Source organism: Nanorana parkeri, unplaced genomic scaffold (assembly GCF_000935625.1).
Source record: "Nanorana parkeri isolate BGI_ZX_2015 unplaced genomic scaffold, ASM93562v1 scaffold257, whole genome shotgun sequence".
NCBI classification, from domain to species: domain Eukaryota; kingdom Metazoa; phylum Chordata; class Amphibia; order Anura; family Dicroglossidae; genus Nanorana; species Nanorana parkeri.
The window spans coordinates 304,456-317,201 of NW_017306525.1; the positions used below are offsets into that span (position 1 = coordinate 304,456).

Sequence of the window (12,746 nt, forward strand, 5' to 3'; positions counted from 1 at the left end):
CAGTAAAGGGGAGCTCCGTCAGAGCCTTTCTGGAAGCCTGGTCAGCCGACCAGCACTTCAGTCAGAACAAACGGCGAAGTGTGGCCGCCGTCATTGACACCCGCGACACCAGGGGCGCCACATCCAGAGCCGAATTGCAGACATACTTAAGGCCCTGCACCAGTTGTTCCGCCAAATCCACGTAGGTGGGGGAAACATTCTCCTCCGCAAGACCCCGACGAAGCATCTTCGCCCATTCAAGGTTTGCGAAACCAGGGCAGACGCCAGGACCGAGCGCATCAGTGCACCCGACACGGAAAACAAGGTGCACGAAACCGCCTTAGCCTTCCGATTGGTGGGGTCCTTAAAGGACGGTGAATCCTCCACCGGGTTAAGAGTGGCCTTGTTCAAGCGGGAGACCGTGGGCTCCACCACATTGATAAAGCTCAAAAAGGGCTGGAAAGATGCGCACATGCAAGTCGAGATCCTTTATGTCCACTGAGGTCAGAATGTACCCTTGATGTAGTGATGCATTAACAGATCTCATCAATTCCCTCTATGATTTTTGGATATGAATGTAAGCATTGAAGTACTTGAGGTTCAAAATGGGGCAAATGCCCCCTTAGAGCTTGGAACAGTGAACAGGTTCGAGTAAAACCCCTGAAATCGTTCCACAGTAGGGATTGGGGGGCAATGTCCCCTTAGTCCAAAGAGTGCACAATAGAGATCTGACAGGCACTGAGACACAAAAAGATTGGAGATGAGAAAACAAGGAGTGGCAGGAACAAAACTCATGCCTGTAACCCTGGAACACCATCTCTTGTCCCCACGCATTGTGTATGGAGATACACCTACAGTTGGGCAAAAAAGTATTTAGTCAGCCACCAATTGTGCAAGTTCTCCCACTTAAAAAGATAGAGCAGGGCTCGTCAGTGGGTTTGGCATACTTAGAATGCCAGGTCTTGAGGGTGGAAGGATAACCAAGCTTGGGAAGTCTGGATGTGGAAGTTAAGGGCATAGGAAAGTGCTTAGGCTTCTTCCGCTCGGAAAGGTGAGTACTCTTACACCCAGTAGCTTCCTTAATAATAGCATTAACTGCGATGATGCGTTAGAACGACGAAGTGCATCTACACAATGGATGACCAAAATGCAGGCTAGCTGGTGTAAATACGCCTTAAAAAAACCCCAAACTAAATCACCATAAACTTATAGCACAAGAGATAATGCAACTGATGTAAGAGAAATGACCTGGCCAGCTGGAAACATTTCTGTTCTGCTACTTGGGTATAGTTCTCTTTTGGGTCACAGGAGTACATTTACTAATTTACTCCTGTGACCCAACTCAGCATATAGCAGGCAGTAGCCCGCTATATGCAGACAGTGCAGAGCCTCGCTGCAGCCGAGAAGGATTCCCAACCATATTGGTGGGATCCACCCTGCTGCCTAATTGACAGAGAGGTGTTTAACCCCTTCGTGACTGACGACGTACAGTGTACGTCGCCAGCATCGAGGCTGTTTAAACAGACTCCCGGCGACTTTTGCCGCCGGGAGTCTGTTTAAACTTGTAGAGCCGACTGTCGGCTTTACAACAGAAGTGATCCTGGCGACTTACCTGTCGCCAGATCGCTTCTGCGTCCCGAAGAAGGGGCCCCCCCCCAGGGGTTAAAGGAAAAAACCCATCAACTTGAATAGTAAAGTAGCATGTTAGGATGCGAGATGGCCAGATGCACTGCGGAAACAGACCACTTAGTGACAAACACCTTATTAAGAAAGTATAGCGCTAACAAGCAGAAGGCGTAAAAAGAGGGTGTGATGGGAAGGTTTTGGAAGCGTTAGGGGCCCTGTAGGATCCCAAGTCCAGATACAGCACTGGTAAAAATAGGATTTTTGTACTCACCGTAAAATCCTTTTCTCTCCGTTCATTGAAGGACACAGGGCAACAGATCGTAGATCCTGAATAGTAGGGTATATCGCCACCTGCAGGAGTAGGACGCTAGGCACATAACTAAAAAGACAAGACAGCCTAGGGGCGGCCCCTGCTGGTGGCCCAACCCCTCACTTGCTGACAAGTCTCCAGTAAGTAACAAGCAGTTAGGAGTGTACACCCCATAAAAGAGGGCGGGGCCTGTGTCCTAAAAGAATGCGAGCCTGCCCGCAGGAGCAGATCGTCCAGGTACCCCACGATCGAGACCCCCCGACAACGCAACAGCGCCAGAATCGGGGCTAGCACCTTGGTGAACACACGTGGGGCCGACGCCAGCCCGAAGGGCAGCGCCACAAACTGAAAGTGGTCCTCCCCCACCGCGAAACGAAGATATCGCTGATGAGACTCGCAAATGGGTACATGAAGGTATGCATCCCGGATATCGATGGAGGCCAGCAGATCCCCCTGACGGAGCCATGCCACCACGGACCGGATGGACTCCATCCGGAACCGACGGACCCGCACGAAGGTGTTCAAGCGTTTGAGGTCCAGGATGGGCCGCACCCCCTCTTTCTTGGGCACAGTAAACAGGTTTGAATAAAACCCTTTGAATCTTTCCGAGGAGGGAACAGGCACAATCACCCCCTGGGACCGCGCGACGGAGATCCGCCAACCCCGAAGGGGATAGTTGCGTGTTGGATGGGAAGAAACGGTTGCCCGGACGAAAGGATCTAAAACATCCATCGTGTCGCCCTGGTGACACTTGCTTGAAGAAACAGCGAAAAAAACGGAGGAAAAGAAAAAAATTCCCAGAGAAAATTTTTTAGCTCCTTACTGCTGACGCTAGGCAAAAAACTGGAGACTTGTCAGCAAGTGAGGGGTTGGGCCACCAGCAGGGGCCGCCCCTAGGCTGTCTTGTCTTTTTAGTTATGTGCCTAGCGTCCTACTCCTGCAGGTGGCGATATACCCTACCATTCAGGATCTACGATCTGTTGCCCTGTGTCCTTCAATGAACGGGAGAGAAAACAGGCTGATCTTCTAGTTTTAGGGTGTGGTGCACATTAACAATAAGGTTTAAAATGGTATTTTTCAACTTATGAGTGATAGCAAAAGACTGCAATTCCGAGGTGGAAAGCTCATCAGTCAGCGACATGAGTGGTTGGGTATAAGACACAGCTTCCACAGCTGAAGGCTTTTGTGGCCACTGCGATCAGGGTCAGAGATTAGCTGGTCAGTCTGCGACAATGTCTTGCATGACTGTAGAAAAAAAAAAGCCAAACTCCTCCAGGAGGGGAACAGAATGAGCAACACCCAATGAAGCCAGAGAGGACTCCAATGAGGGGATACACTAACAGAAAGTATAACCACCACTTCCCATGTATATAGCTGACAGAGGGGATTTTTGGGGGGCTCAATAAGTTTCACTGTTATGTTACCTAAACAAAAAAATGTGATAAAATGTAAAAACAAACTGTTTACCCCATTAATTTTATCTTTAAATCAAAGCTATGGTGGCGGTAGTGGATTTATTTATTTTTTTAAACCTTGCCCTGAATAGTAAGCACGTACATATGCCTTATGTCAGCTCTGATCTCATTATGCAGAGCAACTGTACAAAGTAGATACTGGGCTGCTCTATTAGTGCCACCTACTGCCTCATGCTGAGTAATTGCTTTGAAAAATAGCTCAGATTTTGAAGTAGGCATATTTTTCCCCATACAGGTTTACCTTAGATTTACCATATTTTATTTTTGCAAGGTAGAATTTTGTTGTCAAAGTGCTTTGTTTGTTTCTTCCAAAGAGCGAGCAGAAAACTGGGTGCATAATAATAATTACAAAAAATGCTGTAGAAAGAAATGAGGCCAAATAGAAGGTACACACAAAAAGCCACATTTTGTTTCCATATACTGTAGGTAGTTGACTGTTATAAAATATCTGCCTTAAAATATAACAGTAGTAGATGCATAGCGGAAGACAGAAAACGTATTCCATACATACAAACTAGGCTTTTTTAAAGTCTAAAATCACTCCAGAAAGTAGCATATACAGTGGTACCTTGGTTCACGAACGTAATTTGTTCCATGATTCTGGTCGCAAACCGAATCAAACTGTGATCAGACTGCGATCTCGATTAGAGCAAGCCACGACCATGTGTTGGAGCATGGAAGATGGCTGTGGTTGTGTTTGTCATCCAATGCGGAGTTCGCGAATGGAAGCAAAATTTTGCCGAACTTCCTGTTCGCGAACAGAGGTACCACTGTACCAGAAAATATACTTAGCACTTTTTAGCACACACACACACACATTAATTATTCAACAAATATTCAATATAAGAAAAGAGAAATATATTGTTAATGAAAATCTTCAATACTAATAATTATGGAAAAAACTGCATTGTTTACATTAAACCCAATCCTTATTTAAACCCCAGGGGGCATGGAACACATCAAGCCATGATATGTCATGCCGATACAGGTGTACACCATTTTACCCCATTTACATTTTATTTCTGTTCCTTTTTTATGATAAACATTCTATTCAAGAATTCCTGCCTGGTGTCATATTTGTGCAATGAATACAACCATAGCCAGTAAATTAGTCTACCATTTGAAGACAACTATTCTGAATATGGAAATAGTGCCACCTACTGTATGCGAAAATGATAGAAAAGAGAAATGCAGCAAAGAAAGGGAATAGTTTTGCCATTTAAAAATAGGTTTGCAGAAGTTTCAATATAATTTCCCAGAAACCCTTGAGATAAGCCATACGTAAATAAAGCACACAGCATAACAAATGACAGATTTTAAAAATAAGATTTATTTGACCAGTGCTTATTTATGGCAAATCCATCACAGAGGAGACCAAGAAAATAGCAAAATGTATGTGAACATTTGTGTAGCTCCATATGTTTCTTCTGTATAAGTGCACCAGTTCTGTTCAATGTAAACATCTTAATACCATTTAGAATAAAGGACACAAAATTTGTAAGAATGATGGTATTTGCACACAACTGACATATCTGCAGCTTTACTCTGACAAGTTTTGACCTTGCCAGAGCAAGCCCACAGGTATTGCGGCTTGTATTTGGGAATCAATGAGGGAAAACACTAGTTCAGCAAGAAAAAACATTATTTTAAAAAGGCAAAGAATCAGTACCATACAGATGACGTTAAAATTAAAATACAAAATGCCCTTTTCACTAAATATGATTTAGTAAATATTGACAAAAATCTGCAGAATTGTACACAAGTTTAATGATAGATACATACATTTACATTTTCAAAATCTCCATACTGATACCCTATATCAGCCCAATGGTACCAATAAGAATATAATGCATAGAAAATTTTACCGCTATGTAATTACAAATGACAATAACAGTTTAATATTTGTATCTGAATGCTAGAAACAAATCTATATCAATTTATTTCATTAATACTCACTTTAGGTGTGTATAGTGCCATACATAACAATTTACCCCCTTAGCCATTTCCATTTTTGGTAGTGTTTCAAGTTGCAATTAAAATGTGTTTATTGGGACTTTATATAAAATAGTTTGCAATGATGAATTGAAAAAATTCAGTTGTCCACATGATTTATAAATATAAAACGGGACAATCTACATTGTACAAGTATTCACCTTCTTCACTGTAACTGTAAAAATAGGCTCTGGTGTATCCCACTGGTTTCAGTGAAGTCAAGCCACTCGCTAAAAGGAGTTTGTAAGACAACATATTTTAAATGAACAGCATCATGAGCACCAAGGTGGTACTAAAACAAGCCAGTTGCAAGGATCTAGAGAAGCAAAAAATCTATTTTAAACATCACCATCAGTTCATCTTTTATTAATCGTTTTATTCATTGATAATATGGCATAAAACCGTGACTATGTATACAGAAAGGCATCCACACTCCTAAGGGGTTTATCTATAAAACATTCTCAGAACGAATGTCTCTGTAAATGAGATTTGCAGCACATTATGACCAGAAGTAGCCAAGGAACATAGGAAATTTGCTGCTCATTGGAATATAGTGACCATAATGCGCTACAAATCACGTTTGCAGAGACGTTCACTCTGCATGTGCTTAATAAATAGATCCCTAAGTGACAGGGGTAGGGGAGGATTATAGAAGCTGCCAAGAGGGTGGTGGGGTGTCTGAAGGTTTTGCAGATCCAAAGCTGGGATGGGACAATAACAAAAGCTACACAGAGCAGGCTTTATCAAAGGGTTATGAGACGACAGCCAAACAAAAACAGAACCTGTGGTAATACTTGAAAAATGCTCATCTCCAATGAAAATCCATCCAACCTATAGGGAAGAGCACTTTCGATAAGGAGCCAAAATAATTCAGGATTCGTGGTAGTGAACAGCCCTCAAATATCTGCTGCTTTAAATCACAATAGTAAAATTCGAAATAAACCTAACTCCAGGTTTTAACACTACAAACCACGGGAAAGTCTAATGGGGTTTAGCACTGTAGATTATCAATGTCATTCAGCTTAAATGTTTGATGAAATCCTTGGTAGCAGATAATGTAAATTTATACCTGCGTTTGCCATCAAAATGATGGTGCATAAAAGTAAATACTGCATGTTGAGCCAATGTGCTAATAAAAATTATTCTTCCACAACCCTGACAGCACTGGTGTAGCAACAGGAGATAAATACAGTCACAAATATATTCAGGCTTAGGGACCCATAACCTTAGGGAACCTTATATTAAAGTGATCCAGAAGGAGCTTTCAGGAAGAGTGAACCAAGGTTCTCAATAATGCTGAGCAACTCGCCAGCTGTTACACGTGTGTCACTCCACAGTAACAGTAAGGAAGACCTTTAACCAGAGGTCTGTTAGTGGCTACCTCAAGAAACACACAAAGGCACTGCTTTTAGTGTTTAACACCTAAGTTGATGACTACACAAAACCGGTCCTCAAGGGTTGTTGTTTTTTTACACCGTTTACAACTGTGTAAAAACAATTATTCTAAAATTTCTGAAACAAAAGAAACTTGAGGAATAGAGATATGGAGCCCTGATCTGAGCACATATTTCTATAACTTAGTGCTTTCCACTTGTTGGTATAGTTCTACAGCAAGTACACAGCCATATGAAGGTCATCTTGGTCTGGTCCTGCAAAAAATATTGACTTGCAAATGTAAAAACCGCTTCTGGCTTGTAATTTGGTAAAACCACATATTAGGCATGGTAAGGCTGTTTATTTTCTTCCCATTTTTATTTACAAGAAAAGGATTACAAGCAATGAACATGGGCACGTTTAAAAGGAACACTGCATTGTTCAAGCTTACACAGAAAGGATGGTTAATCCGCATGACAAAAAAAAAAAGAAGCCAATTCACAAGGTAAAGATATATAAATCACAGCTGAAAAAACAGAGCTCCCCCTTTTTCATGGGCAAACACCCATGCACATACAGCCTTGAAGAGAAGAACTATATCCTTAGTGGAAGAGAAGCTTGGGCGACCAAGAACTGGGCTACCATATTAAGCAAAATGGGGAGAGGGGAAAAAAAGAGCTATTTAAAAAAAAACAACTAAAGTATGGGACACTTAACGCCAAGTCTGCAGACCAGTAATGCCATCATGCTTGCACACACTTGGGTAGCTCATCTCCAGCAGCATACATATCCCTGGCTTCAAGGAATATGTCCCAGGAGAGCTAGAGTAAGTAGAGTTAATTCTGCTCTCAATGGTATAGTGGTCCTTAAAATGAAAAAAAAGGATAGAGGCATAGAACACAAGATGGGGGTAAAAGTGCTTTCCACAGGCACCAATTACTTTTTAATTAAACTACTGTTGTATCTATGAATTATATAAAAATATTTGTATGCAAACGTAAGGATTGAATCTCCCAATTTTCAAAGGAAAATGGCAGCTTCAAACTACCAGTTTAAACAGCATACAGAAATTTAGTAAAGAAAACTAGTAAGAAAAAAAAAATCTATCATATGAAAAGACTTCAAAAAAAATAAAACAATTAAAACAAATTTATATGAATATTACCATTTAACATTACTATTATATATAGTAAACATAAATATATCTATAAACTTTCAATGATATAGTCTTTTAGTTTGACATAAAATCATATTTGATACTGGAGCATATTGCATTTTGTTTTCCTGTGTCCACTGACATTTCAGAAGTTAGATATTTCTTCCTTTTTAAACAGTTAAAACACTTTAGACACAAACGTTCAGTTTAGCTCCAGTTTACTGTTTAGGATACAATTTTGTGGAAACAAAACATTTTCTTACGAAGATGCTGCTCAGCTATGAGCACAATACAGTATCCCATAGGAAACAACGGGAAATCATTTTTTACTGTTCAGCTTGCCAATAAAAAGTGAGGTCGGATTGCTACTGGTTACTGTAGCAGTGAGTTATATGAACTCCATTTAAAAACAAGCTAATGATGTCACAACTGAGTACCTCAGAGTGCGGCCCGTTTGCTTCACACCTACACTGCTATTAGACCTTGCAGCAGAGCTAGACAAATCCCTGCTTGCAAGAATCCAATGTAAAAAAAAACCCAAAAAAAACACAAAAAAGGTGGCACCTAACATTCGTAAGTCTTCCCTAGTGTTTGCATCTGTTCTCTGGCCTGTCAAAAGTGGTGGTTATTCTTAGATCAGATTCATTGGCTCCCAAACTAAACATGTGTTTATCTCAGAAGGACTGTACAATATTTCATTAAAATTTTCTGTAGGCCAGACATTTAAAAAGCTTAAAAAGAATAGTTTTGTTAAATGGCTTTGTATTTACAAATTAAGCATTGATGAAATAATTTTTTTTTCTTTTAGATGTTCAATTTTTTTTTACCTAGTCCAAGCCTCATGAAAGATAGTGTTTTTGGGTGAGGGCTCAGAAAACATCAATTCATTGCGCACAAATGCACAGATTTGGTATCATTTATCTGGTCTGTCTTTATCCCCTTTAACATTACAAAGACACTATGAAGACATATGGAGCACTGAACAAAACGGTTTAACAGGTATTTCCAAAATGGTCTGTGGCACAGGTTACACTGCGAGAGCAGAGGATGATGTAATATACTTGTGAAAAGTGAGAGGCAGCTGGAGGGGTAGGGGAACATGCAACAACAGTTAGATTCCATATAAATAACTCTCCCCAGTAAAGAAAAAAAAATATATAGAGATGTATGTATGCAAGTCACTCAGATCCACAATCTGATAGGCACTTTTATGACAGCTGGAGGTGGAAAACAGACCCCTCCACAAACGTCTTCACAGCGGCAAAAACACCTTTGGAACAGCTTCTTTCAAGATTCCATTTCATCAGGGTCCAGTGGTGGAGGTACAAAGCAAAGTACTTCTTCATATGTTAAACCTAGATGTGGAAACAAAAGAATCACAGGTAGTTGAGGGCACTACCCAACTCTGAACACTGTTTACTATATATTACACATACAGCACACAGGAGCACCCATGTTACCCAAGGGAGTTGGCTGATCCTAATCTACCCACTCAGGTTGCCATTACTGCAAAAGTAGAAATCCAAGAGTCGTTCCTCTTTCTGGCCAGTGGAAGGAGAGGCTCCTTGATGTTCCAGACATAAGGATTGCCTTTATTATATGCCAAATGTGAGCCCTTGTGCTCGGGTATTTAAATAAGTGCAATATATGCATTGGGTTCCAATCATTTTAATAAAAGTAAAGATCTGTGCAATTAGGTGTGCCTTTGTTTTATCTGTTGCATCTACAATAAAGTCAGGCAAGAAGCTTACTTTGTCAAAGAAGTCTCCAGTCCGCATGTGAACACGATGTCATCGATGAAACTGGTTAAATGATCGGAAGCTACTATAGTTCTTGATCATCAGTGGGGAGTAGGACTTAGAGTCACCAGCTGCACAAAGCATCAGTTAGTGGCTCTCAAAAGGGAGGAGATTTCTATGCGTCCCCAGCAAAAAGCATTGTGCCAGAGTACGTTAAAATACAGACTGCAGGCCGAAAGAAGCCAACGAGTGAGATCATTATACCTATACCATCATCCCTGCTATAGGACACATGGAACAATGCTTTATTGTCAGGAGATGAGGTTATATACATAATTAACAAACATTGCAAATCTTGGTGTTGCTAACCTAATTTTTAAAATTTTTGTCTAGAACAGTTACTTATTATGTAATTTAAACTCATAACCATTATGCATAACGCTCTGTATCCTATCCATTAAGGGGAATTTATCATAGCAATTGCGAGTGTTTGTACTTGCACGGAATATTTTTGATGCACTTTGTGCCAGATTTATGTAGCTAGTGTAATGTTGTTCATAAATGTTGTTCATAAATGAGGTTTACTAGACTCCAGGAAAGAAGACTCGTAACACCAGGCAAAAGGCTTAACTGTCGCTTCTTGAAGAAGTGGTCATGGGGAATTCTTAAGTTGCGATTGTTTTGTTAGATGATGCTCCAGTTTCAGACAGCCGCAGAACAAGTGCAGATGTAAACAGTTGCAAACTTTTGTAAAACAGGTGCAAAACACGTGCAATTGGAAAAGTAGTGCAAGCTCTGGTCAAAACAGGCGCACATGTTAAAAGACAGATTTGCTCATTAACCCCTTCGTGACTGACGACGTACAGTGTACGTCGCCAGCATCGGGGCTGTTTAAACAGACTCCCGGCGACTTTTGCCGCCGGGAGTCTGTTTAAACTTGTAGAGCCGACTGTCGGCTTTACAACAGAAGCGATCCTGGCGACTTACCTGTCACCAGATCGCTAATCGGGCCTACGCATGAAAACGACGAACGCGCTACACATGTTGGGTATCGCCGCACACGCCGGAGTGAGAGCAATAATTCTAGGGCCAGTATTTTGGGGTATCTCTAAATTGATGACCTGTGGGGGCTTTTAAAGCGTCTTTTATTGACTTTTTGGGGTACTGCAGTTTTTCGCCGTTTCACGGTCGCACGCAATTTGTAAACTGGGCATGTTGGGTATCGTTTTACTCGTTGTAACCTCATCTTTTATATTTCATTAAAAAAATGGGTAATTTGTTGTGTTTTGGGGCATTTAATTAAATTTGTCACTAAATTTTGGGGTTTAATAAGGAGTTGCGCTAATATTGCGCAACATAAAAATTTTCAACTACCACCATTTTATTCTATAGGGTCTTGGCATTCAGAAAATATATAATGTTGGGGGGTTTTACGTCATTTTCAGGCCTAAAATGTGGAATATAACATGGGTGCAAAAAATGAAAAAAGGGCCTCAGTCATGAAGGGGTTAAAACAAATTATCTAAGAGGCTAAAACTGTTGCAATTGCTTTGCTAAATTCCCCCATTGTGTTCATTCTCCTGTTCATATTTTTTGTTAACTAAAAATGTAAAAATAGTATTTGTGTTTTACGAAAAGAAAAAAATACTTGTATGTGTTTGTAGTCATGTAAACAAAAAAACAAAACAAAAAGCACAACGAAGAGAACAAAGAGGTATCTGCTACATACCCTGTGAAAGAAAAAGACCTCATGATAATTTGTTTTCCAGTGAATATACTCTTATAAAATAGAATTCATGTTTCCATTTAATATATACTTCTGGAAGATCACTTCACAGAAACTACACCAACTCAATCTTAATTCTGAATTCTGTAAAATATAATGCCTATTCTGATATGCATTCAAGTGAATCTACTATTCACCTGTCACACAAGATCAGTTCTGCTGCCAGGACACTGCACGCAGTGTTTTGACAGCAGAATTCTTATACTGTATAGAATTTTGTCAGAGAAGAGACACCTGAATAAAAAACACATAGAAAAGGGACAAATCTAAAAGACCACCACATTTAGTGTGGCTGTAAAGAGCCTGCTAATATATAGCCAGATTCAATAAAGCTGTGCTCTACTGCAATGCAAACTCAAAACTAGCGGAAGAAGCTCACTCTCTTAGTTGTGGCTAAACAATTCTCAACCTTATGAACCAGAGCAATTTTTGCATTTCTGCTATGAGCCTATTGATGTGGCAATAACTTTGCCATTACTAAGATAACAAAGTAATACATATAAAAAATGTTTTTGAAAAAACAAGGCTTTCTTCTGGTGAAATTGTCTTGTAAATATGATTTTTTTTCTAATGCAATCCATAGAAAAAAACCCATCAAAACTAAACTAAACTTTTCTATTTTGATGAGGGATAGTCTTAAAAACAAAATTAACTCTGTCCTCAATCTCTTTTTCCATTTCAAAAGGGAAATATTAGGGGTCTGTTTAGACCCCTACTATTTCCCCAGAGCCCCCAAGTGTAAAAGTAAAAAATAAAAGCTATTTTTTTTACATTTTTAAAAAAAAGATTTAGAGAGAAAAAAACAACAACATTTGGTTTCGGCCTGGCAAATGTTTTCTTTTCGGTTTTGGTCTGAAAAATCCATTTTGGTGCACCTCAAGCTAAAAGGTATTTTGTACACTTACTCTTCCATTCTTCTATTTCAAGCTCCCGACTTTCAAAGCTTTGGTCATATGGCTCAGCTATAGGTTCATCATCTGGGTCATGGTACTGAGCAAAATAGGGATGAGCTAAAGCTTCTGCTGCAGTAATCCTCTTGTCCGTGTCTAAAACAAGCATCTTCTCCAAAAGGTCTACAGCTGAGGTAACAGGATTGAAAACAAATTAGTCTGCGATTACAAATAAATAAAAAACACAAATGAACGAGATGCCATTAATAGCATTTATAATTTACCAACGTTTTTCTTGTAGCAGACTGCAACTTAGCAACATGCCTGAAGTGACCATATATCACCTCACAAGAGTCACACAGGAGGGGTGCTCTAATGCAGACTTCTGCTGGCTCAGTCTTTGGATTTGTTCCCTTCCA

General features: G+C 40.2%; 1 protein-coding gene across 3 annotated transcripts in view; it reads right to left on the bottom strand.

Annotated features, from left to right (window-relative positions):
- Positions 1-8,755: 8,755 nt before the first annotated feature.
- The window catches only part of LOC108787378 (mitogen-activated protein kinase 14), a 47,062-nt gene continuing 43,071 nt past the window's right edge, over positions 8,756-12,746 (bottom strand). For all 3 annotated transcript variants that reach the window (XM_018556914.1, XM_018556913.1, XM_018556912.1), the window contains 2 exons: positions 12,343-12,516; positions 8,756-9,267 (listed from right to left, as the gene is read on the bottom strand). In XM_018556914.1, coding sequence (XP_018412416.1) covers positions 9,200-9,267; positions 12,343-12,516 — 242 coding nt within the window. In that variant the 3' untranslated portion in view covers positions 8,756-9,199. The remainder of the gene's footprint in view (positions 9,268-12,342; positions 12,517-12,746) is intronic.